The 26,102-nt window shown below is 41.1% G+C and overlaps 1 protein-coding gene across 3 annotated transcripts in view; it reads left to right on the top strand.

Annotated features, from left to right (window-relative positions):
• The window catches only part of CAPZB (capping actin protein of muscle Z-line subunit beta), a 69,411-nt gene that overhangs the window by 24,752 nt on the left and 18,557 nt on the right, over positions 1-26,102 (top strand). For 2 of the 3 annotated variants that reach the window (XM_054849297.1, XM_054849298.1), the window contains 3 exons: positions 730-819; positions 12,376-12,497; positions 17,851-17,964. In XM_054849297.1, coding sequence (XP_054705272.1) covers positions 730-819; positions 12,376-12,497; positions 17,851-17,964 — 326 coding nt within the window. Of the gene's footprint in view, positions 1-711; positions 820-12,375; positions 12,498-17,850; positions 17,965-26,102 lie in introns of those variants that run through there. The other variant, XM_054849296.1, reaches the window with a different exon arrangement.

The following is a 26,102-nucleotide window of genomic DNA, read 5'->3' as shown; positions in this document are numbered from 1 at the left end:
GTGTCTGTGGTATTGGCTGTTGAAGATTTTCTGACTCTGAAGTGAAGTTTAAGGGTTTCTTTTGTGGCAGAATTGGATGTGAGACCAGCTGCAATAAGCCCTTTGGAGTATGTTGCTGTGATTTCTTGAAATAACTGAAGTCCCTGATTTCTCAGATACAGGCAGCTTTTGGGGTGTGTTTTGTAGCAAGAAGGAAATAATGGACCGTACTTTGTGTGCATGTTTCATTCTGGCTTTTTGATAAAGTTGAAGGAGGGAGAGAGCGTTTTGTGCTGGAATAGAATTTGTCTTGGATACTAGTTAGTTCAAACTGAATGGCACAATACAAATGAGGAAATGTTAAAACTGCTTTTGGGGGGAAGGAACTTTCAGTTCCCTAATCCAGATTGTTATTGAGATGGCATGGGAAAAACATTTGCACAAATGTTGGAGACGGTTTTTGGTGAGGTAAGGACTGGACTCCTTTCCATCAACAGCACGGTGGCATGACACCAGTTAAAGCTGCATTCTTAAATCCAAAGTCTAGAACAATTTTTGCAATACCATGATCAAATGGTACTGAACTTTATTGAAATCTATTTGTATTAAGACAAAACATGCTGCTGCTTAGAACTAGAAACTGTATCTCTCGTATCAGAGGAGTCAATGAGCACTGCAGTTCTTGTGGGTGGCTGAATGTGATGTATTACCTGTACATGTTGTGACGGGAGGATGTTCTTGTTTCTGCAGAGTGACCAGCAGCTGGATTGTGCCTTGGATTTGATGAGGCGCCTGCCTCCACAGCAGATAGAGAAGAATCTCAGTGACCTCATTGACTTGGTGAGTATTGGATGCTCTAACGAAGTAATGGCTGAGTCCTGGCTGTGACAAAGACCCGGTATGTAAGAACATTTTCTGAAGCGTCTCAGAGGTGTGGTGGTTTGTTTCTCTCCTTGTGTTTTGGCAAGGAAGAATACAGCGATTGCCCTAACAATGTCAGGAATCTACATGTTTATTTTGGGCAACCAACAGGTACTACTGCATATGCATGGACACGCTTTCGGATGAAGGGTCATTAGCAGCTTTCTTGATGAAGTCATCACCAGTTTGGAGGCTGCTGTTTAGGAAAAATATTTTGGAACAGTTTATACGACGCCGATGCGTGCCCTTGTACTTCTGTGTTGTCTCCTGATAACCTACCTGCCTGTTTATAGTTTGACTTCTGCCATAGGTACAGGGGATGTGCTATGACACGTGCTTCAGAGACGTTACTGAGACAGAATATCTCAGAACACTGGGATTCTGGAGAATACCCAAATCTATTTATAACTTATGCCATATCAGGTATTCTGCAGTCCAGTGAGTATCCAAAAAAAACCCCAACCCTGGACACCCATCTTGTGCCCGATACCTGTTTTCCACTTGCCCCTGACACTTGTTTTCCCTTCTATAAACTGCTAGTGAAGAAAACTAACTTAAGAAGGGTGCGTATACTCATTACGAGTTGCATAGGATTTAGTTGCACGTCCTGTGATGCTCAGTTAGGCTATAATAGGCTAGTTAGCGTCAACTGTCCCTGAAAACAGCGCGTGACGCAGTTGCCTCTGGAGCAACTTAAAGTACTACTGAAATACGGATTTAATCTATATAGAACTATATTGGTTGGCTGGGAAAGCTTGTTTCTATTGTCTGGTCTGAATATGTGGCTTATTTCTGACCTAAGCTTTTAAATTTTTGCAGGCAGTGGACGTTGAGGCTGGGACAGTGCTGTTAGACCTTTGAATTAAGCCTTTCCTCTTATCTGTAGAGAACTACATCCCTTTTCTGTGGCAAGTCTGAATTTTATGCATGATGCTGACAAACCTTGTGCAAGAGACCCTAAAAAGCTGATTGTTCTGCACATAGCAGCTATTTGAGCTAGTACCTCTTAATTAAGTTGTTTCAATTGTGTCTGAGCTGTTCGTGTGCAGAAAATCAGTTGCTTAACAGGTAAAAGTTTAGCTGAGGAGGTCTGTTCCTGAGCGGTATTGAAGCTGGTGTTAGCAAACTTGGGAGGAGTCCCATGGTCAAAAAGCTGTGGCTTAAATTTATCCTGTGACTTAAATTTATCAAACTCTATTTAAATATTGCTTTCAGTTACATAAGCCAAGGTACAGGTAAGAAAGCTCTGTGGGTCAGGAAAGAAATTATTCCCTGCAGGAAGGGATTATTTATTTTTCTTGAAACCATTTAGTAATTGACTACATCTGTGCCACCAAAACTCTTGGCAACCTACAGCATCATTTTTGTGGCTGTTGCTGGAGGTAGGACACAGAATAACTAAATCGTTGATATGATCTGGTGTGACGCGGTTGGTTTTCTGATGAAATTTGGAGCACTGAACGGATATCAGGGTTTGAGCAGCTCCAAGGACCATTCAAAACAGAGTTGTTTGGGGAGCTATGGTAAGCTTGACTGTATAAGTGGTATGAGGTTTTTTTAATGACTCAGAAAATTGCTGGTTACCTCTAAATGTTGGAATTACTTTTGGATGGTGCTCATTAGTGCTCTACATGCTTTCCATCAGCAACACGCTCACTGGGCTTCTTTTCATATTGCAAGCATAACACGAAACAGACCAGTTTGAATGACGCTTGTTAGAAGGAGGGTCTGTGCGATTCCCACACTAGTCATTGCAGTCCCTTCTTTGTGGTGGAGACGAAATGATTTGTGAAATCCAGTGTGATTTCTTTATTGTTGAGACATATGTAGGCCTCTTTTGCAGCCCACTCTCAGCCTGACCTCCACAAGACTACACTCTAGCTAGACAAGAGCAGTGTATACCCTGCCACCGCCACCTGTAAAAGTTCCAAAACCATCATAAGCCAGACTCAAGCAAATAGTTTTTTCACCTTTTTTGGCAAGTTTCATCCAAACCTTTACAGCTGACATTTTTATTCTGTTTCCTGTACCATTACCAGACAGTAACCTCCTTGAAGTAAAAGGTCAGACTCCAAACGCATGGTGAGCATGAGCAGGTTCATTAAACTTGTGACAGAATTATAAAAGATGGCACCCTGACTTCTGCTTCCTTCGTGCTTGGTTTCCTTGCTTCATTACCCTGCTATGCTGGGGTAGACTTGAAGCAGAGGCCCGAATCATTTTTATTTTTGCGTGAAGTGTAGGTTATTACAGGAAGTCTGCTTGCAGCCCAGCTTGCCATAGTCTTTCTATAGGAATTGATCTCCAGACTGGTAAGTGTAGCTACTGTTCTGATGCTTGCTTAAGATCCATTGAAAGGAGATGAAGATGACTTGGAAATGGCTTTTGTGTGCAAAAAAGTTTCCAAAACTACTATAGTGAGAAGCTGACATCTATTTGCTAGGCTCGTGTTCCTGCTGGGAAGGATAACTGTGCTAAGTTCCCTCCCTGACATCCCTCTTACTCTGTCAGAGCCATGCTCTGCTGCTACTTTTTAATAGAAGAGCATCTTGGCGCCAATACAAGTATATGGAATACGTTCAAGGCTGTGTATTACTGCCCCCAAGTGTTGGGCTGACAAGGGAAAGGGTCCAAAATTGAACATGAAGTAAAAGGGTGAGTGGAAGAAGAGAGTTTTTGGGTCACTGGCCCTCATCAGACCAGACACTTTTCATTCATTAGCAAAACAGTCTGTGGTTTGCCCTTTTACCACATCTGTTGCTGCATTTTTCAGACTGTCGAGTCTTCAATTAGAGTTCATTAGGGACCTTGTCAATCACAGGACTCCAGAAGTCCTGCCTGAAAGAAGCTGTGCATGGTGCTGGTAATGTGCCTTGGCATGGAATGCTCTAGTTGGAATTCAGTTAGTCATTATTTGTAAATAGACTACTTGGAGGCTGTCAAAATGTAGAAGAGGACTTGTAAATCTCCACAAAAAGAGTTTAGAGTAGGCACATACCTTTTTAAGGACAACTGATTTAAATTGGAATAATTTTCTGCTTAGCTCCTCTGGAAACTGGGGTAACTGAAGCCTTGGCGTATCTACCTGTCAGCCAAGTCTGAGCTGTAAAGCCGTTCCCATGAGAGAAGCAGTAAAGGTGATTGCACTGCTCTTACACGGAGTTGTCATGAGGATACACCAAGTGATAGCACTTGTAACATTAACACATTTTAATTGGGTAGCATAAATACTATCTCACCTCCTTATTTTCTCACATTGTCTAGAAGTTGCTGTTGTTGATATACTGGTCTGCTCGTAGAAGTTGGTTGTGAATCATATCTGTTCTCATCACTTGCTGAAAGGGGAATATTAAGGGTATTTTCTGGGTGGAAATGGTTTTTGTATCAGTTAAGAGTGAGATCTTGTTATACCTCATGGAAATCAGAGAGTGGCATGAAGTAAGGAAGCTGGTAGAACTGGTTTATACTGAAAGATCAGAACAATCTTGAGAGAATTGTCTTCCTGCTTCCTTTCTCTTAAGAGAAGTTGCACAGTAAGTCAGTCGCCATGTACTTTTAGCTGTGGTCTCTCCAAGAGAAGCCCCGAAGAAGGCATCAGTTTTTGGGTAGCGCCGCTGTGGAGGAAGCACACATAACAGGATAGGTGTGTGATGGCTGGGGTCACGTCCTCCAGAATCCTTTTGGGGTTTTGGTGGGGGGGGGTTTTTTGGTTGGTTGGTTGTTTTTGGTTTTTTGTTGGTGGGTTTTTGTTTGGTTTTTTTTTGCAAGACATCTTCCCTGACACGTCTTGGAGGGGCACATCTCTGGGAAAGATGGAAGATGGAAGTTGGATTGATTGTGCTCATGGGCCATGCTCAGCAAATAAGGGATCTGTGACAGGATTGTCTTGATGGCTTTGACTTGAGTATGGCAGTTGATGTGCTCTCAATCTTGCTAGAAGTTAAGCTGGTTCCTTTTGCAAGTACGAATTTCCTGCTGAGCGTCTGATTTGGACGTTTGCCTGTGTATATAATATAAATTAGATGAAAAATTCAGCTGACTCAGAAAACTCAGATGGCTGGCATAAAGTAGGGCTGGAGAATCATCCTTACAAAACTGGATCACAAAATGGACAAGCAGACTCGCCAGGAGAGCGGGGTTTGCTCGCAGCCACCACTTTCTTCCTCTCTTTTCCCAGTAAGACTGGGAATCTATATTATTTATTCAAGTAATATTCAACCTATTCCCAAAAGTGAAAGCTTTCTTGAAGTACAGAATAAAGTTATGCTGCCATGAAAGAATTAAAGCTATAGTTCTTTATAGATATAGCAGTCAGTAACTGTACTGGTTATTTTTCAAGGCTCTGTTTGCAATTAAAGATCTGGGAGGTGATCATTTTTGCTTTTGCTTTCTCATCACAGGAGAATGCTTAAGTGTATTTAGTAGAATGTGTTACTTTATAGAAAGTCCCAGAGTGATGAATTTAAGAATGTATCAACTTCTGATTTTGAAATGTTTGAACAATATTCAGGACCTTGCCTCATGTAGCTGTTGTGCTTCCAGGCAAGTCTCAAATCTACTTGCGTGCCTTTAGTAACTGAAGTTATATGAAGCTAGAGAATTTATCCCCAGGAAAACTGCATTGCTTGGGCCGCACAGACCGTAAAGAACATGAGAATGTGACTGGAGCTTTTTGTATTTTGAGTCCAAGAGCCTAAGCAGTATGCAGTATCAAGGAGAAAGATAAAATAATTGAATGCAGATGGCCGGCTGAACATCTAGTGAGGATGGAAGATGTTTTAACAAAAAAATCAGGCCCAGTGAAAACTTAAAAAGAAGACAGTGGAAGCAGAAGTGCACTGACAGCCTCGTGGTCTCAAAGCTGAGTTTTTGACCTGCTGTTCTTCCTGCACTTCCTGACTTGAGCGATGGGCTCTGAGCACCAGCAGCCAGTTGGGTTGCTAAGGCAAGGGTTATTGGCTAAAGAAAGGGGCTCTGGCTCTTTGAATTACTTTATGGTTGTTGAGAGCCAGTTTTCCATCTGGTGAGTGGCTGTAAGCAGGAGTTTTTCCAGCTAGAAAAGATTACCTCTGGATATCTTGATCGTAATTGGCGGTAGCAATTAATATATTTAAATTGTTAATGTGGGGCTTGGCTTAGAGCTAGCAACTCCACTTACTTGCATGAGATTGTAAAGGTGAATTTCACTCCTGGTTCCATATTCACTTTTTTTCTTTTTTAAGCCTAAAACCTGCCTTTTTTCTTCCAGGCTCCTGCCACGGCACTGCTGGTGTTAGAGACTCTTAAAACATCTGTTTAAATATCTTTCTAAAGGCGTGTGTGTGGGTGATCGCTTGATAAGCTCGAATTGAATCCTAATTAAAAACCTATCTAACCGCTTTTAAAGATGGAGGGAAAAGCTAGGATTTAGAAACATCGCTGGAGAGAGTTTGCCTCTGCGTATCCCTTCATTGTTGCTGGATATCTCCAACACCAGCTGGACTCTTGACACAAATAGTCAAGACTTCCCAAGATATTGATACGCTGTGATGGCTCCTGGGACTTGTGACTGGTAATGAGATACAGAAGCCTTCACCTGCAGGTCACTAGTCAAAGTCTAGGGCAGTCTAGTTGTGCCTGCCAGATGGCTAGCTTTTGTTTCTCAGTAAGCTACAGAATGCTGAAGCTAGCAAAAGCCCTATTTTATCCTGCAAATCAGAGGAAGAATGCCAAGGATCCTGTTTTATGACCAGTAGTCACCTTTCAGAGTTTTTTAAATGTAGTTCCTTGAGCTGAATCGAAAAAAATCTGTAATTAATGTAATGTTTCTGCTATGACATGGCTAACTAGATCTTGGATCTGCAATCTTGTTAATGTTTGCCTTTTTCCAGAAAAGCTGATTGGTATAAATGTTGGTTTTGCTAATTCTTGCAGCGCTGGAATTCAATGCAAATACTTGAATAAAGCTGAGCTGTTTCCAATATCAATTACATCTGGTCTTGAACACAAAAGTCCATTTAAGTGTCATTTAATAAACAAAGTTTGACGAATGTGTGGCCCTTGGACATCTGATGGATCAAATTAAGGTTTAGCAATGTGTGGATTTGTGGGAGTGACTTTACTAGTGGTTTTAGGCCCAAGATGAGTGGAGCCAGGCTTCCTTCTTGAGTTTCCACAACATCCGTTAAGCTGTGTCTGTGTTCTGCAGGAACAGGAAATTCTGAGGCTGTGGAATGACTCAGAAAAATTATAATAATATTTTATTAGATGCTGGCCCAGAGGGGACGAATCCGGGCTGAAGGGGGGTCGTGTGCCAAAATGGTTATTTTACAGGAGTGCCGGGTAACTTGCGTGGGCTCTTCTTTGCATTCGAGCAATTTCCCCAAGTGATGCGGGTGGTGGTTTTCTCCACTTCTGTCATAATGCAAGTAGTCTGAAAAAAAAAAAAGAAAAATCAAGTCTTAAGAGGTCACATGTAATTAAAATACTTGCTTTCCTCTTTGGATGTGGCTTTTTAATTAAAAACTGTTCTAGTCACATGTGCATTTGGATACCTGCATGTTATAGATACAAATTCAAAACACAAATGGATCTGAATGCCGCTTTTGCTGAGCTTTTGAAGGTCACTTTGTCTTCCTTCTGATTCATTAAGGGAAAATGTGTTTCATCTTTAATTTTTCTACATTTAGCATAGTTTTCCAGTGCGTAAGGTTCCTGTGGAGGTCAGTACATGCTGACCTCTGAGTAAACATGGAAAAAGACTATTTCCAAGCACAGAACCTTACACTAACAATATTGCTGTTTCAATTGTAAACAAGATTCATTTCAGTCGGGGCTGCAGAAGAAAACAGTGAACTTAGCCATGCAACTGAAGTACACTAGTAAGCCAAAATACTCACCGTCCTGAATTTGTAAGATGCAGAATTTCATGCGATTTGGCCAGCATGATCAAAGCAAGGATGGAGAGTGCGTGTAAGACATGAAGAGCTGAAGTACTGTTCTTGTTTCCCCTAAACTGTTTTAGATGCTTGTTGAATCATATTTAAAAAATAATTCAGAAACAGCTGTTTAGTTGATAAGTTCCTTTACGAAAAAGTGAGTCAAGAAGGAATGATTATTAGGTTAGCTACTCCAAAAAGTGTACTGTTTCGACTTTGGCACAAGCGATTATTTGTCTTGATAGCAGAGCAGTTGACTTAATTAAAACACTGTCCACATACCTGGCTTGCTCTGATGGAGAATACTGTTACACGAGACAACAGAATCCTTGTTCAACATGCAGGAGAGTATGCTTAACTCACTTTTCATTCAGTTTTTCTTTCCTCTGTACTACGCATTCATTGTATATCTCCTTGGAAAAAAAAAAAAATAATCCCACAAACACAGTGCCCTGTTGCACAGTCTGTGCTTCTGAATGCTGCTGCTGTTCGGTTCCAGGCTGCATAGCCGAGCCTGGACCCCCCCGCGATTCCTCTCTCTCTTCTTTCCTAATTCACACTGAGGGTGGTCTCACTCCATACAACCACCATAATAGATGATTGAGTGCTTATTTGTGGAAACATGGGTGCATTAGGGTCCAGAGTACGCTGTGGACCAAATTAAATTAATGATGGCCTGTAGCTAAAGATGTAAGGTTAAGATTGTATTCTACATTTGACCTGCCGCTGCCTAGAGTGGGAAAAACTTGTGTCAAAATAAAGATGGTAGCCCAGTCTTTGCTTATAAAACAATCATAGCTTCCGTGTTTCCATCACAGTGACACTTATTTATAGTGCAGTGATGAATTGAACCAAATCACTGCTTTGACATTTCAGTATTTGGTCTGGGGAGTGGGTTAATTCTTGTGTTTCTAAATTTAAGTCAAAGTTCCCTCTGTAATGACAGTTGGAGGCATGCACTCAGGCACCTAAGAGCATTTTGGCTTTCCAGTTAATGTAGAACAAGCTAATAAGAAAAGATAACAATGCAAATCCACTGTTTCAGACTGAAAACTCAGAGGATCAGTTGGTCTTCTGAACAGAGCTGTCTTTGCTGGGATCAGAAGATTTGGATGTTTTCTCGCTAAATACAAACTGAATTCTGCAAGAGTCTGAAGGTGCATAAAAATAATTTAAATGCTTTAGGAAGGTTCGATATTTGACACAGGGAAGAATTTAAGGAAAGGCATATGTATAGTGTAAAATAATTGCTTAGTGCTTACAGCTACCTTAGCCTGGCTGTGCCATATATCTTATCATTGCATGTTCTAAAATGCAAAGGACTTAAATTCAAGGAATCAAATAGTCTCATGAACGTGTAGCTGAAGTGTTTAAAGCTGCAAATTACCTTGTTCAAATTAACTGCATTTGCCTTATAAGCAGCTTTGTAACGTAGAAGAGGAAGACCAGTATGCATAAATATTGTAAAATCATTCTTGGAAAAGAAGTACAGCAGCTGTTGAAAATTGCTGTAATAAATGATACAAAAATTGCTCTTTTGGGGTAACTGTGCCACACTTGGATGTTTTCCTGATAATTAGAATTACATGAGTAGTTCCATCAGCTGGAATATCTCTGTTCTTTTTATAAACACTGTTAAAATTTTCTAATATTTCCAAAGTAGATGAGTGGGTTTTCTTCCCTGTTTATATTGCTTGAAGTCCTGTAGAGTGTCTGTACCAAAGAGACAATGGGTATATCGCATGCTATTACAATGGTGTATTATAATATAGCATAGTATTATATTCTAGTAAGTATATGGTATAATGCATTCACTGTTAGGGCCGTAAGACTAGCTACAGCTCTTAGAAATTGGAAAAGTGACCGTGCTCATGAATGTCTGTGTTACCAAATAATCCAGTTTCCTTCGCCATTACTACGTGGAAATTACATAGATTGCATCTTAAAACCTCTGTTTTAAGGGTTCCTTCTAGTCAATAAGAGATTGTGCTCTCCCACTGAGCGGTATGGAAACACTGTACTGGGCACATGCTATTTTTAAAAGAAAGTTAAATTTAAAAGTTATTTGTGTGACTTCTTGTGAGGGTCTTAAATTCAGATGGTTATTAGGAGTTTTTCTGCAGGGGAATTGACTCTATCTTGACTTTGGGATTTCTTTTGAAAAAGCTTTGTATGTATTTTTGAGTTAGAATTGTACAGCAAGTCCTCTTGTGCTCCCTTACCGCACGCGTAGCGTAGGGCTTTTCCCAAAGAAATTCCATAGAAATAGAGTCTGGGAAAAACGCCACTTTTCTCCGAATTGTGTTTTCATCACTATAACTCCTTCTAAACACACGTCAGAGTGAGGAGTCTGTTCCTAGACGCTTATCTCTGTGCCGATGGGCAGCTGGCCAAGGCGCAGCCGAGAAGAAGGAATATATTCAGCCGGTCACTCTTAGGAACAAGACGGAGCATGGCTCTTAATGCTGAGGTGCTTTGAGTCTTGTTGTGTGCGTGTCCGAAATTGAAGCAGTCATCTCAAGTTGCTCTCCGCCTGAAGAGTCAGCCTAAAATTAATAGTTAACGGAGAAGCGAAGGAAGAGACAAAGTGGAACCAGATGGGCTCATGAACACAGATACATCATTTCACTTAACTTGTGCCACGACACTGCTGATTTGTATCCGCTCTGCGGAGTATTAGAGTTGTCTGTTTTCAGAAAAAGTAAAGATTTTCCTAAAAGCTGCTTGCTTCCCATCCGCTTGTATTTACTCAGTGAATGCGTAATGATTTTGAGGTTGCTTCAGCCAGGTCTCCAAATATCAAATGATGAACGCCAACGAGAAGCATCTAGCTTTATAGAAATGCTGAACTGCCCTGCTCTTTAATCTGGGCTCTTCACTTATCGCTTGTTACCACATTACACCATATAGACCAAAGTAAAAAACCTCAAACTAATGTTTCAGCTTTTTCAGCACTGTCAGTAGCTTTATGAACCATTTCTTGGTTTTGCTCTTGTTTTTATGTGTTTACGGGGTGATTGTGTGGGTTAGGTGTTGCATCTCTGCTAGCCATATCTTGGTTTGTCCTTTGGCCTTTCCGGGTTTTTTGGGTCTTTTGCGGTCGCGTTGTTTTACAGTTGTCCCTGCTTACTTTGACCTAATATCCTCTGCATGCTATTGCCTTGTACTTGGGATTAGGAATGTTTTTGTTTCGGGCAGTTTCATCTCTTACATCACATCTAGTGCATTAAAATAGTTTGTGCTTGTGCTTTCGGGAGCTGTTGCACCCCTAATTTGTTTTTTCTTCTCTAGACTTCTTTCCTTTGAAATCATACCAACCAGTTCACTGAATCAATGGCTTGAAGAGAAGAAAGCACATTTCCATGTTTTCTTTATTCCTTCCTCCCTCCCCTTTTCATTTCTTATGAGTTGTGAATTCATCACTTCATGATTAATTTTACCCTGGATTGCCTTTTGTCTTCATGTTCACAATCAGGTTTTCATCTCTACAATGTCAAATGAAATGCAGAAGAGATTCCACATTGGTTATTTCTTTTATCTTCTGTATTGCCATCTTGTCACCAGTATGTTCAAGAACTTACCAACTGCCCTATAGTCTGTTGCGTTTTACTTTAGTCTCTTTCCCTTGTGGGGAAATCTGGAACGCTTTTCCCGAGGCAAACACACCATACACTAATTGTTTAATAATAGCTCCAAGAATGATTTATTGATTGTCCCTCAGATGGATTGGGGCACACCGCTGCAGATGGGGGAGATGGAATTCTTGGAGGAAGCTGCTAGCTTGGCCAAAGCCACAATTATAGGACTATTGAGATCAATAACGGGGCCGCCGTTAGCTCTAGAATAAGAAGCCATGGGATGGAATTTGCCTAATTTGCTTGATTTGCTTGTGCTTGCATCCCTGCTAGCTTCAGGCTGCAAAATGTCATCTCATCTCTTTGCAGTACATCAAAGCCTCTCTGCCACGTTAAAAGCAGATCTTGTAGTCTTTCTCCACATGAAGTGCAGGGAGACAGCTGGGATTATGAATCCATTAAAAGCTACCTGTGTAGGAGATGTATTTGATTTTATATGTGCGCGCGCAGACACGCGTATTTTTATTAGCCAACATGGTAATGTTTGGCCAGCTGCCTGGAAACTATTCTAAACTCTATCCAGAGTGGGAGCTTGTGAAAAATACGCTCTAGTGTATGGATGGCGTATTCTTTTAGCAGGTCCCTCATTTCCACTCCATTATAAATATTTACCTTTATTCATCAGTCCTCAACAATCACTTTACTGGCCGTCTTTGGCAAGAAGCTAACATTGAGAATGTATATATTTAAGTGTACTGGACCACACTAGTGGTTAGGTAATTAAATCTGAAATTATTGGAGGTGGGAGCATAGGATTGTATTGTAACTTAAGTGCAGCTTGCCTTTTTCTTTTTTAAAGGATTTCTGGCTTTGGGACAGATGTGGGCTATTAATTACAAAATCTATTCTTAGGGATGCCAGTCTCTTTTAACCTTAATGTGTTACCCTCTCTTCCCTCCCTCGTTTTTTCTCCAAACCACCAGGTCCCAAGCCTCTGTGAAGATCTCCTCTCCTCTGTTGATCAGCCGTTGAAGATTGCGCGAGATAAGGTGGTAGGAAAAGACTATCTATTGTGTGACTACAACAGAGATGGAGACTCATATAGGTGAGTTCATATCCAAAGCACAGAACTAACTGGTTTACTTTGTAAATGAGAACTATGTACAAGTATTGCAGTCCCTTCTCCCTCTTATTATTAGCCCAAAAGAGAAATTTAATGATATTAAACTCTCGTCGATGAAGTTGGGACTGTTTCAAATCCTCTTCTCTCAGTAAGACATTGACGATGGAAATTGTTCTTAGTATTTCCGTAACGCGAGAGGCCATAAACATCTTCATCTCCAGACCGCCATGGAGTGCTTCAGTTTCAGATAACACGATTGTATGGCTGCTAATCTGATGACCTTCGCAAGGCAGGTCCCCACTGCCTGTCTCCAGAACAAGATGTGTTTTATCCTAGAAACCACAGTGTTTCTGCATGTTTTCTTTAATGTGATTTGCAGTCATTCATTGAAGCCCAAAACGTGATGATGTTATTTTGTTAAAGGGGTAACCAACGCATTTCTCTCAGGTTTTCTATAGTAGAGTTGTGTCTTAGAGAATTAAAACCAGTCGGATCTCTAGAAGAAATGACTCTGATGGCTTTGGCATGAAATTAACCCACCTATTGTTGCCAGGTTGTAAAATCTTTGGAATGGATAACAACAGAAAAGAGATGATGCAAGCAGTCGGTTCAAACAAAATCATCTTCTGCTTGTCCAAAACAGGGTGGACTTGCCAGCTGGGAAAGGCTCTTTCACTCCCTTTTTTCAAGGGATTGAGCCTGACTTTGCACATGCAGTGTCATTAGTTCTCTATGAAACTCTTGGCCCAAGTTTTTTAGCAAAGAAAAGGAATCCCTCTCTACTAAAATGGCTAATTTATTCTGAGGACTGTAGGCAAAAATGGTTGAAAATATTTGAACAATATAAGCTGTATGTAATTATAATGAATTTTGAAGTAGAAAGGACTGTAATACAGCAATGGTACGATGAGTTTTCAGTATTTTGGCTGCCACTTTGAATGCAGTCTCTCTTGTAATGCTTTTATTCTATACCTTGCTGTTAGGATGATTAAAACTGAGTGACTGTAATCGCTCAACAATTTGTTGAGCAATTTAATCCCCCCCCTTTTTTTTGCAGTGCCTGACTTTTCTTAATGGCTGTAGTGACAGTGGCATGGTTCCAAATATTTAATTAAGACTCACAAAGCTTATAGTCCAGAAACCTTTGTGAATATTGCATCACCTAGCTTTTATTCTTTTCTCATAATGAAGGGTGCTAGGCTGTGAAGTAATGACCACCATTCATCTTCTGTCCTGAGTTAACAGCTCAGCCGTTCCGCTGCTTCTCGTTATGATTTTAGGGTTACATCTCTGGCTCTCCTTCCAGCTTCAGTGTATTAGCTTGCATTTTTAGTGCTAACAATTGGAACCGATCTACAGTAAGAATTTAGCTTTGCTTTGTGCAGGTTTGCAGTAGCGTTTTACATTCATCTGGCCACAATGTTTCAAGAATTGTATTTCAAAGTGGAATTCCAGAAAATATTTTAACAATTTTTTTTTTTTTTTTGGCTCAGGCCATCATTGCAGAAGCAGGTAAGCTTATAAAAGATTCTAGATTAATTGGTTTCAGTCGCTTTGAGTTGCAGGAAAGGCACTTCCCTACACTGAAAGCGTATCTGTCTGTAGATGATTTACACCAAGAACATGCTGAGATTCATTTTGTCCTAGAAACAGGAGGAGGACACCGATAATGATGCAAAGTTTGACAGCGCATCTGGATTGTGGCTGAGCGTAAATCTTAATGAGGTTTTTTTTAAATATAACCTATTGCAGGTGGGCCAAGAAGCAAGGAGGTCTCTAAGGTGGTGTTCACTCATCTTCTTTAGGGTACTAGTCTGACATGGAAAGTTTGTCCAACCTTCTACAAAAGAGCCTGGTGCCTTTTAAAAGCATTTGTGCATTAAGCTTGTATGTCTGAGTTGGTCAGATCTATGTGAGCAGCTACGTGCATTTAATCGGTTCTAAATTAGTAGCTAGAAAAGCATTTTATAGCCCCTGCCCTCCACAAGGTGTACTCACGCAGCTGCATCCTCTCCAGCAGATGCAAGAGGAGGGATTAGATCCTGTATTTCTTGTGGGTCTCTCTCACTGAAGTTGCGATGTGTTTCTTGCAGTCCCCTTGCATCCTGTTTAGGCTGTTGACATGAGCGTCTATCACCAGAGGCACAGGAAACTTGAAAAGGCCCTTGTTAAACAGTATTGTGATGTACTGCAATAACTGATAACACTTGCTCCCCCCGCCCCTCCGTGTTTAATTAGTGCATGTGGCAGCCCTTTCTTTAAGGTCGGCTTCACGCTTGCCTCTGAAATTTGCTCCATCTCTTTTTTTCTGAGAAGGAACTAGTTACAAGGAAGCAGGAGGACTTAGGGTTTTTAAAGCACTTTGAAATTTTCAGGACTTATTAAGTAATGGGGTTTCAAAAAAGCTATGTAATTTGTTCATCTCGAATAGGCATAATGTATTAACTGCTGGCATTAAAGAATGCTGTTCTTTCTCTAAGGCTTTTGATTCGAGTGTTCTGGATTGAAGTGATTCTTCCTTCTGGAATTGATTGGTCTCAGCCCTGTTTTGTGAAGTAAATTCTTTCCTTCAGCACAAAGCAAAAGCCTTTGAAAACGAAGCAATACTAACATGGGCATGTGTTAATCCCATTCTGTGCCTGTGTTCAGACACTGTTATTCATACCTCATAAAATCTGAAGTTGTTACTGGGAAGTGGCTCTACACTAATTTAATCAATTAGGCCAAAATCTAAGCTTTTAAAAGCTTTTGATATTTCCACAAAGATTTTTCAGAACCACACACTCGATTAGAAGTCCCAAGAAATACTATTCCCTGCCTGCAACATGCTCCGTCCCCAATTACTGCACACTTCAAACTAAGTGTCAGTTTTCCTCTTATTGGAGAGGTTGCTAATTGCATTTCTTTTAACACTAATCCAAGGATTTCAAAGCATTCTGTGGACAACTGAGGAGAACTTTGGCAGGAAAGGTGGAGCTAGGTAGTCAGACTTTCTCATTGGAAATCAAGTTTTATAGGTTTGGGGTTTTTGGAGTGGCTTTACAATTTGACTGGGAATTAGCTTTGAAAAAAGGCTGCTGCAGGATGTTTGGCCATTCGGGTGATAACTCCACCAGTTTCATCGGGCAGGCACAGGGAGATGAATATCCTAAGCAATTAGGATATTCAGAGTTTACTCCTTCCTCATATTTAGACAGGCTTGATTTTTTTTTATGTTGAACATGGATCAGACCAGATGGTAGATTTGGGGAGTGTGTCTTGGATCTTCGTAAATGGATATTTTTCTGTTGCATCATATTATCACACTGGTTCTTGCGGGAGCAGCCTTTCCTGCGCGTAGTCTTACAGGCACATCTGCGAGTGCTCCTGTAATAACAAAGGTTTGTGGGGGATGTGAAACAGCAGTGGCATCCACACTGTGAAGGCAGAGCTCTTATTATTTTTTATTTTTTTTATCTAAGACTTCAAGGGCCCTGACTTTGTCCATACATTTCCACTCTAAGTATGTTTGATCACTCTATTAAATGGAATCCTTATGGGGAATTTGGTGCCAACAACACTGAAACCTGTTAGTTGAAACAAAAACCATTCTCTTTTAGGGAAATTAGAGGTCTGACTTTTGAAATTTAAGTGCTTGTCCATCTGTCTTTCTTCAAATAGCCTCCATTTAAGTTTTTAAATATGTCGTGAGTACTCTTCCACAAAAAAGAAGAAAAAAAAAAAACCCGGGGTTGTGTTATGAGGGTTTTTTTAGGTGAAGTTGCTGCTGGCTCCAACCATAATGGGTTGAAAACGCCACGATCTGCTAGCTAGAAGAGTCTCTGTTACTAGATTTCCCTTAAATCCCATTCCTGCCGCCTGCAAAAGAGATCTAACGTTTACAATTAAAGTTATCTTCATCGTGGCTTCTGCATGGGTTCTCTGCCCACTGATGTCATACGAGACGGAGAAGCAGAGTCTTCTGATTTTACAGAAAACAGTAGAATTGTTTTTTGAATCTGCTTTTTAAAATTTAGTAGAGAAAGAAAAAGGAAGCACATCCTAGTGAAAGCTGCTGATTAGGTAGCAGTACACTTCTGCATTGCCTGGCGTACAGACCCTGGCTTTGCTTTTGCAGACTTCGTGATAGCAAGGTGAGTGCTCTGCCTGCCCGAGCTTCTTTGGTGCTTGGGAATCCCACACATAGTACCTGGGGGTGATTTTTGTGCGAATGTCTTCCAGATTTCAGAGGCTTGTTAGGTAAAGGAGCACTACTGTAGCTGTCAACTTTTCTCCAAAGCAACCGAGTTTTAAGCAACCATTTTAAAATGAGAACCACCACCTGAAAAACATTGCTCCAGGTGGACGTGACATAATGATTTAGCTTTTCCTCGTGTCTCACCTTTTGGGTCAGATGTGGTTGGGAGGAGTGAAGTGTTGTGAAAGTGCGAAGCAGAGCCTGTTCTTTGTGTTTTGCATGAAACATGTCAAAACTAGATGCCTTTCTGAGAAATGAATAACAAATGGCTACTGAGGAAAAGGCCCTTACGTATGGACTGCATTAAATCTAGTGCTAGTAGGCTGCAGTATTTTGAAAAGTGAGTAGGTAAAGGGTGGAGGTACCTTTCTTTAAACTAGCAGTGATATATGTAGGTTGGTTATTCCAAGGGGAAATGAAAAGGAGAATGCAGGTTTACAGAATGGGAATTATAAAAGTCTCAAGCAGATGGGCAAAGGGTTCCATTAATCTTTTAATACCAAATCTTTCATTAAGAGCACAAAATCTCTTCCACACCTGCAGAAACCGTAGTAAAACCTGCAGCTTTACAAACCCTGTTAAATCCTTCAGACCGTTCAAATGTTTTCCTAATGTTCTGGTAAAAGTAGAGTTTATTTCAAAGCAAAATAGTGGAGGAGAATTTGGACCTTAATTGTAGACAGCAGTATTTGGCTCAGATACTATCAGATCCCAAATAAACTACACAATCTATTTGTATTTGCATGAAAATAATTTTAAATATCTAACGTGCAACAGCTGAGGCCTCATTTTTGAATATTTAAGAAGGAAGAGATGCAAACCTAAGCATGATTATTTATATAGTAGAAACCAGAAGATGGGGAGTGTTCCCCAGGTACACTGCAAACTTTGAGGAGGCAAAGTCCCCTTTTTGTCAGTATCTGAAATGTCTGTAAGAATCTCACCCTCAACAGATAGACTGCTCTTGGTACCTTTTGGGTTTTTGGATGTTCAGCATCTGTGGATCAGGTCAGACACCCCCCCCCCCCCGCCCAGTCTCAAACTTTTCAGAGCTTGCCTCGGTTGTCTAACTGTCTCTTTTCCTTGTCTCTTTGGCAGATCACCGTGGAGTAACAAATATGATCCTCCCCTGGAAGACGGTGCCATGCCATCTGCTCGCCTGCGCAAGCTGGAGGTGGAAGCCAACAATGCCTTTGACCAGTACAGAGACTTGTATGTCAGTTCTACCGTACAGAGCCCTCTGCTTTCTTTGTTTCCTTCAGCAGGCGTGCAATGCGCACAATGAGTCTAAAACGCGGTCACTAGCTGCCTCTGAGAGTGGCATACCAATGTATAGCAGAGGAAGAAGGGTAGGCAGCCGCTGGTCTGCTGTTGGGAAGCGTATCTGTTGTGATTTCACGATACGAAAACATGATCAAATTTGTCAGCTGATGCTAAAGGCAGATGCTGAGGTGCTCTCCTACCTCCCTCCTCCCTTTAACAGATTAATGGTGTCTTTGTCCTGAAATGACCTGGGTTCTCTTTGATCTTGACTAAGTTCAGTCTTAAACCATCTGCTTTTTCCATTCCCTCAAAGTATCTATATATATAGCAGCAACTTTCACATCTTCCAGTAAAATGACAGGCGCTAGTATACCAAAATGCAGCAGTTGTACGGTGATTAATATACTTCTGATGCTTATGTTTTAGGCCCTTTTTAAAGAGGTGTAAAGCAAAGGAATTCATGGAGCATGTGTAAGAGAAATGTAGATTAGGCAGTGTCTCTTTTTAAAGCAGCAATAGGAAACTGTCCAGGTGGCTTGCTGGTCTTGCGTTGCAGTCACATCTGAGGTTTTGAGATGCAATCAGGTTCAGCTGTCATCTTTGGAGGTTGTGGTCTCCTAGTGGGATGGAAATAGTAATGCTAAATCTAAAAGCAAGTGTGCCTTGCAAAGCAAAATGAACGTACTGCTTTATCTGGTAACGGGATGCTTTCTTATTGGAGATGCCTAATGACTGTGAAAAAGGTGAAGAAACCTCATTGCTGCTTCATGTTGCCCAAAAATGGAGATAAAATACCTCCTTAGCTGTAGTTCATCATGTGTCACTGTACTATTCTAATGCTAACAAAAGCAGGTAAAAAGTCACTAGGTTTTCTACTCTTTTTTAAGATGTGGCTCAATGGAAGTGTAGCCTGTCCAAATGTGTAATATTCTGTTACAAGTATTTTTACTGATTTTCATGCATTATTTTCATAGGTGTCCAACTTCTCTTGCAAGTAACAGTTGTTGGTATCCGAACTTACTGGAAGAAAGGAATTTTGCATATACAGCAAAGAGAGGTTTGCAGTTGCTCCCCAGGTGCAGACCAGACCAGGAGCAATAGGGGTTTTTTATACACTAAGATGAAAATGAGTAGGATGTACGGACCCAAGGTTGTCTTTTTAAATCCCTCTCTGATCAGATGACCATGAAGTCACGGCTGGATACAATAACTTCTTTAAAAAGGTTTAATTTGCAGGAAGGAAAGCACGGTACGGGTTACTCGCAGACTTTGGTGAGTCTGCTGAACCCTGTTCTGCATATGGTACAACAGTAGTCTTAATATATTGTACGGAAGTAAAAGGCGAGATTGCATCAAATTTCATCTTCCAGCTTGTCAGTCCAAGTTTTATAAGCAATACATTGTTAGAGAGGATGCGGGAGGGATTTCTCAGAAAGACTTCATTCTTGTGTCATCAGCCAGAAAGGACGGAGGCATTATGGCTTGCAGTGTAGTCAGACTAGATAAGCGCATCTGTCAGCACAGTCCGCTTTGATGCGTGTTATGACCTCAAAAATGTGTCAGAAAAAGAGCAGAAGGGTGGCTTACGTTTTGCTGAGTGGTGTAAAAATTGTGACATTTATGGAAAGAATTTGTGAAGTTAGGGAAACTTAACCTGACCATTTGAAGGGTTCCTCATGCTTGAAATTGGAAATGATTTGTACTTTACCTAGAACAGAGATTTGGATAGAAACATGCTTTTGTTCTAGTAGTTGGACTCTGCACTTTCTTAACAAGACAATTGGATTTAGCATTTTGACAGCAGAAGCTTCATTTTTACTTGGAGATCGGAGGAGGGCAAAAAATGAGGTGGGGGTAGCAAATGCCAGCTTTTCTCACTGCTCCTTGCTGGTCTTGCCAACATATCAGGTTGGGAATGACTGTAACAATTACCGGCATTAACAGCTGCTGAAGTTGTGTGTGGGAGTGAAGTGTGGGGAAGGTTGTAGTGGGAACAAGATGGCAATTGCAGTGATGTCATTTCCATGGTCTGCTAGAGCTGGAAACTAATACCGCGTACCCGCTGGAAAGCCAGAAGTAGGTCTGAGCCATGTGATGTCGATTAAAGGTGTTGCTGGCCTTCTGGTTTGGCAACTTGCAGGGCTGGGAAAAGGAGTGCATGATGCATCGGTTCTAGGACAAAATTATCAGTGTCATTTCAAATTCCAGAGCCAGTGACAACAGAGATTTTCCAGCATTGTGAAAGATTTCAGGCTCGTTTGAAAGCATTGATGTATTAATCAAAAAAATTAGTAGTGTGCTGGCAGTCTTCAGTACTGTATCTTTTGTGAAAATTACAGTTTCTGTTATATGGGAAGATTTATAACGGCTCCACCTTCCAGTAACAGTGTTCATTTTGTAGGCAGCATGCAAAAAAAGTTTCTTGACTTGACCTGCAGAGACTTCCGTTGTCTTTGTTCACTCTGGTGGGGATGTCTGTCCAAACAGACCATTCATAGGCGACAGCAATCTAATTGTTACTTCGCATTACAATCTCTTTCTTAAAAAATTAGAGCTTAGGTGCAGCAGTTGTTGCCCTGCTGTACTTTCGGCTTGCATTGCAGATTAAGAGGATGAAGATGGTGCTGAGATAGAAGCCTCTGATTTGACACAGGGTTCTCATTCAGCTGTCTCTGAAGAGCCTGTTCTTTCCCACTCTTTACAGGGCAGAGAATGTTTTTGAACTAGACCTTTAACCACAGCCTATGCTGTGTTTTATGGTAGAGAGGTAACAGTTAATACAGAAATAATCTTATGTAAGCAGTCATTCACAGAGAACACCGGGCCCCAGTGTGCTTGAATTTCCTGGGCTGTGATACATTTTACTCCTATAATGAGGGTTTCTGCTAGGTTTTTCAAAAAAGCAGTCTGTGGCTTTGTTTCCAGCCTTGCTGGGCTAAACTGCTGGATCTTGTGCTTGCAGAGTCATCTAGCCAGTAAGGACTGCCCGTCGCAGAAAGACCTTGTGTATCTTAATACCTTGTAAGCTCTTGTTTCTGAGCCAGCGCTCTGTATGGTGCTCGCTTCGCTCCCCAGCTAGTTGTTCCAGCAGGGAGTGGAAGAGGAGGATGTTTCCTTTTCATAGAAAAATAAGTGCTTTGCAGAATATGTGCTGTTCCCACTCTGCTCTCGGCATACGGTCCAAACTTCCTCGGGATTGTCGCCCGTTTTACCTTTACGCACAGAGTTCATCTCGGGCGTCTCCCAAGATTTCAGCTAGTTTCAGTTTTTCCTTGTGTCAGTCCCATTTGGCCCACATACCATTCCTTTTTAGATTTCTGTTTTAATCAGGTGTGATAAGTATCCACCTACATTTAATGAGTCATCAGCATGTATTTGCCATTTCCCAAGGGGCTGGCACCTGCTAGCGTGGGTGTTTTGAGGGAAACAGCCTGTTAGGCGTTTGTTAACAATTTCTGTGAAATAATCCATGCAGATTTGCTTGCTGCTGACTAGTCTTAAACTTGAGTTTTGTCCCCAAAAGCTTTTTGGCCAGCACACTGAGTTGACTGTAGTGTGAAAATAAGTTTGGAGAGGTCTTGTAGTATCGCATGGAGTTGTATCAAATCGTAAAAGCTTGAGAATAAAAATTTTGCTGAATCTTCACTGCCTCCTTACCAGTGCGGAGTTGTTCCCCTGTAAGCGTCTGTTTTAATGCAAACTACCTTTAAGTATCTGTAGAGTTGCCCACCTTTTCTTTCTGGAGGCACGTTCATGTCTCTTTGGGTTAAAGAGGAATTATACTAGATACATGTTAAGCAACAAGCATATTTCTTGGTTATCTGTTTTACCAAAATGCGTGTCGCTTTCCCAAAAAACAACTGTTTAATTTTGATCTCCTGCTGCCAGGTTTAACTCAGACACTGCCTGAAGCTAATGCCCTGGTATGTTTTTGTTCGGTAGGTTATTATTCCCAGATGGAAGTCTAATATCTTACACCATTCAGTTAGAGCCTTGGCTCTCCACTTCCAATATCACGAAGATAATTCCTTCAAACACATGGTTGTAATTTATTGCCCTTTGCTTGACGTGTGTGCGCGATTGATTAAAATCAAAGCATAATGAGGACCAGGGCATCTGGGTAAATCTATCTATTTGGGATTCTGTGTTCTGTTGTTTTGGGTTGGAGATAATCAGTGCTTTAATTAAGTAATCTAATCGCTCTTTGTTGTCTGCAAGAAACTGTTTCTGAAGTGATTAAATAGACCTCCCTGGGGAAGGATGCTGCTGATCTGAGTGTTTCTACAAACAAGATGAGTTCTGGGAACTTTGCACCAGTTTAGTATGCTGACATACTTTTAGAAAGCTATCCCTTACCTCTTTCTTTCTTGGGTTAAGTTGGATTTATTGGTACTTATGATTTTTAACAGCTTGAAATTAACAAAAAAAAAAAACAACCAAAAAACCATAAAACAGTCCTCTTAATCATTCTGCTCCTGAAAATGTTTTTATTGATCAAGGTTTTGAGTTCTCTCAACAGAATAAGCCCAGAAGCCTTTTGAACTTCTGCTTCTATCTGTGTTTTGATGCTGATCCATTTTCAATTTATTATATTAGAGCTCTGGACAAGGAATTTGGTAGGACCAGAAGGAGGTCTGGGAGAGGATTGACCTCTAAAATGTTTTCATTGTGTGTAATCCTCTTGTTATTGAATTTTGGATTGGAATCCTGTCCGAAATGGAGTTAGTCACTCAGATTTTTGATGGCGTTAGCAGTGCTGAGGATGGCACCTCTGCCAGCCAAGCATTTGCGGTACTCTTTGCAGCATAGATACTGCCTAAACTGAACATCCATCACCTTTCTTTTTTCAGCTGGAGGAGGAAAAGCTACAGGAATTTCCTGTATGCATGTGCCTTCAGGAATGCGTAGATTCAGGAGCCTTGAAGGGGCCACTGGTCAGGTACAGCAGCAAAGTCCTAGTGACAGACAAGCTTACCCTTTAATTTTTAGAGTGCTCAGGGCTGACTTTTTTTTTTTATTAGTGTGTTTAATCTCACTGAACAGCCTTGATTTGCTGGACTTGAGGGATGTCTCATTTTGACTCTGTGGCTCTTTGCCATTAAACTCTGTGCCATCGTCTCTACTACTGAGTGTGTTCAAATATCCTGTAAGCTGCTGGATACTTTTCCCCTTTTTAATTGTTTTTACCTTTTTTCTTAGTTTATTTTGGCATGAACCATATCTGATTCTAGCCTTCAGCTACTTGTCTTGATAAGAAAAAATGGCAAACCTCTATTAGTGCTTGAACTTGAACTCTTTCAGAGTGCTGCTATGGTTTGTCATCTAATTTCTCCTTCCCTGCCTTTATGTGTCCATTTACCTGGTCAGATAGACCATGAGATCTTCTGAGTGGAGTTCATTCCTCTCCAGTTTTGAAAATACTTTGCACTTCTTGCAAGGTTTGTAGCAATTGCTGTATTTATCTGTTTGACCAAATTTGATTGATTTTGTGTGTGGAACAGCGCCTATTCCACCAAGTAAATGAAAGGACAGCACCAGATGTGAGAGAGGTAATTAGTGTTTTTGGTTTTAGCAGAGCCTGCCAGTGCTCATGCCCGTAGGTGTGCATGGGGGAGCAGTTGCTGAGCTTCAGTTCCTGCAGCCTGCAGTGCAACTTTCAACTCACAAAGTGATTAGGCAGCTGTGAGCTCTTTATATAAGCGTTCAGTCTGTGTTTAGATGTAAACCTAGTTTGCCTAAACTAAAAACCCATGGAAAGCTTTGAAGTGACTTTATTGCCATTAGCTCACTGTTCCTCATTAATGGTTACTAGCCCTTTGTGATGGCTTTCTCTTGGGCATGATAGTTACTGCGGTTTTCACAGCAAGGGCCCTGCAGATTGAATCCAGATGCATTTGTTATGCATCCTAGCGCTAAGGAAACCTGACTTTCCATCTCACTGCTGGCTAGGGTTTTGCACAATAGGGTGTGACATCAGGATTATGTCATCTAGGAGATTCTTGCCTCCGGGTTAGACTGATAAGTACAAGATGAATTCTCATAAGACAGACCTAAACCGCCAAGATGCTCGTTGCTTTAATGTTCGCGTGCTTTTAAAATTAAAACCATGATGTTTTCCCAAGGAAATTGTTTAGATGTCAGAGTAAACAGAGCGGCGTTGGGGTCCCTTCCTCAAGTTGCCTATGGGCAGCTCCAAACTCAAACCAGAATCGATATTGAAGTTGGTGATATATATTACACAGATTAGAGCAAACTTAGAAGAAGAGAGGAAAAAAGTAAGTAAGTATACTGACATGCTGGGAAAACAAAATTAGTTGCTTTTCATCTGATTTATTATTTTATCTTTCCTTGGGTGCTTCATTTTGGAGCAGCTCTGTACAGACTACATTCTTGTCTTCTGAATCTGAGATACTCAGCGGAGGAGGAGTTTTTCCCTTGGGTTCCCACGGTTCTCTGTGATTACATAAAATCTGAACACTGGAGAGGGAAGGCTTGTATTAGGAGGTCAGCACTGATGATGCAGTGCTATCCTGAAACACCATTCTCTGAAGGCTTTAAATCCCTAGTAAGAAATTACTTACGTGCTTTCAAAAATGGAGCAAGACTAAATTTTAAAATCTCCATTTATTATGATCTGGAATTTGAGAACTGATTAATAATACATGGCTGTACTCGCAGAAATTTACCTCGTGCTCTCACAAATGCCCAGTGTATTAATGATGGAAAATTGAAGACAGAGTAACTTAAATAATAGCCATCTTGTAGCACATCTGATAAATACCTATTTGAAGAAAGAAGTATGTCACATGAAGTCTGTAGTCTGCACAGACTTTGGCAAACTTAATACATGACACAGAAGACTTCTGCTGCTGTCTTTTCCCCTCCTACCCATATTTGAATTATAGCTGGCAGCATCTAAAATGTGTCAGACTGTCGGAGGATGAAGCAGTGGGCTGTCTCTGCAGAGCTTGCTGGTCTAACGGATGGGTACGGGTGAAAGATTTGTAAGCAGTCGGCGCTTCCTGGTAGTTAATGAACCGGTTACGCGTTTGGACGTGGTACAAAGTGACCCATTGTCTTGCTTATTAGGTGGCTAATGGAACTGTTTCCAGGTGACTTCTCAAAAGGGATTTGGTCATTAGTTTCCATCTGCCAAGAGCAATTGGATGGCAAGGCAAATGTGAGCAATACAGATTTTTTTTTTAAATAATGCATGGTATTAGAGAGCACAAAATGGGAGGTTCTGGGAGATTTTGGGCCTTCAGGATCCCATTGTTTGGATGCTGTTTTCCTTCCTTGCACTTCACAACTCTGCTTCGCAGTTCGAGTCATCCCACCGTGGTCCAGATGTGTGCTTTTAAGTACAACTGGCATTGAAGTTACACATACCTAACTAGATTGGTATGTTTGCTCGAGGGATTTTTGCACCTGTGTATGCTGGAAAGAATTTCTGTAAAATACCTGTACAGAGCCCACAAGCGTACTTTGGGCTGCATTCATAAACTGTGGTGAAAAACAGCTGGTCAGAATACACAAACATTTTACCTTTTTCGTTTTAAGTATTTAGGTGACACTCTGAAAGTGTTCTAGAGTTACACTCCTGGGACCAAAGGAGGAGGGAGAGGAATTGTAAATCATCTGTACTCATGCCAGTGGGAGAAGTGTTACATCCTGGTTAGTCCCTGGTACTAACCTGTCCTTCTAATTAAAGAACAGGCTCATGAGCCTCGTTACTAGAAGGCTGGGTGGGGGACACAGGCAACAGAATTATTTCTCTTGGTCTTGTCCTGAAGACTTTCTTTCCCCTCCCTTGAGCTACAAGCTGGCAGGTGATTTGAATGAACGTCTTAGTAATGTTGTGGGTTCGGTGGAGGGTGGGTTGCTGAAATTTGCCACTTCCTTCATATTTCTGTTGCTATTTATGTGCTGGTTTGAAATGACAGGGTGCAGGCATCCGGGAGGGACTTGGTGACAATTGTGCCGAGTCACTTGGCATTACAATCATCTGTTTTAATAATGGCTGCAGTGTCTCCTTCACCAAATCTTTTAGGTAATCGGTTCAGATTGCTGTTTGACACTAGCTTGCT

This window comes from Grus americana, chromosome 21 (assembly GCF_028858705.1).
Source record: "Grus americana isolate bGruAme1 chromosome 21, bGruAme1.mat, whole genome shotgun sequence".
Classification (NCBI taxonomy): domain Eukaryota; kingdom Metazoa; phylum Chordata; class Aves; order Gruiformes; family Gruidae; genus Grus; species Grus americana.
This window is presented reverse-complemented; position numbering and strand designations above follow the sequence as displayed.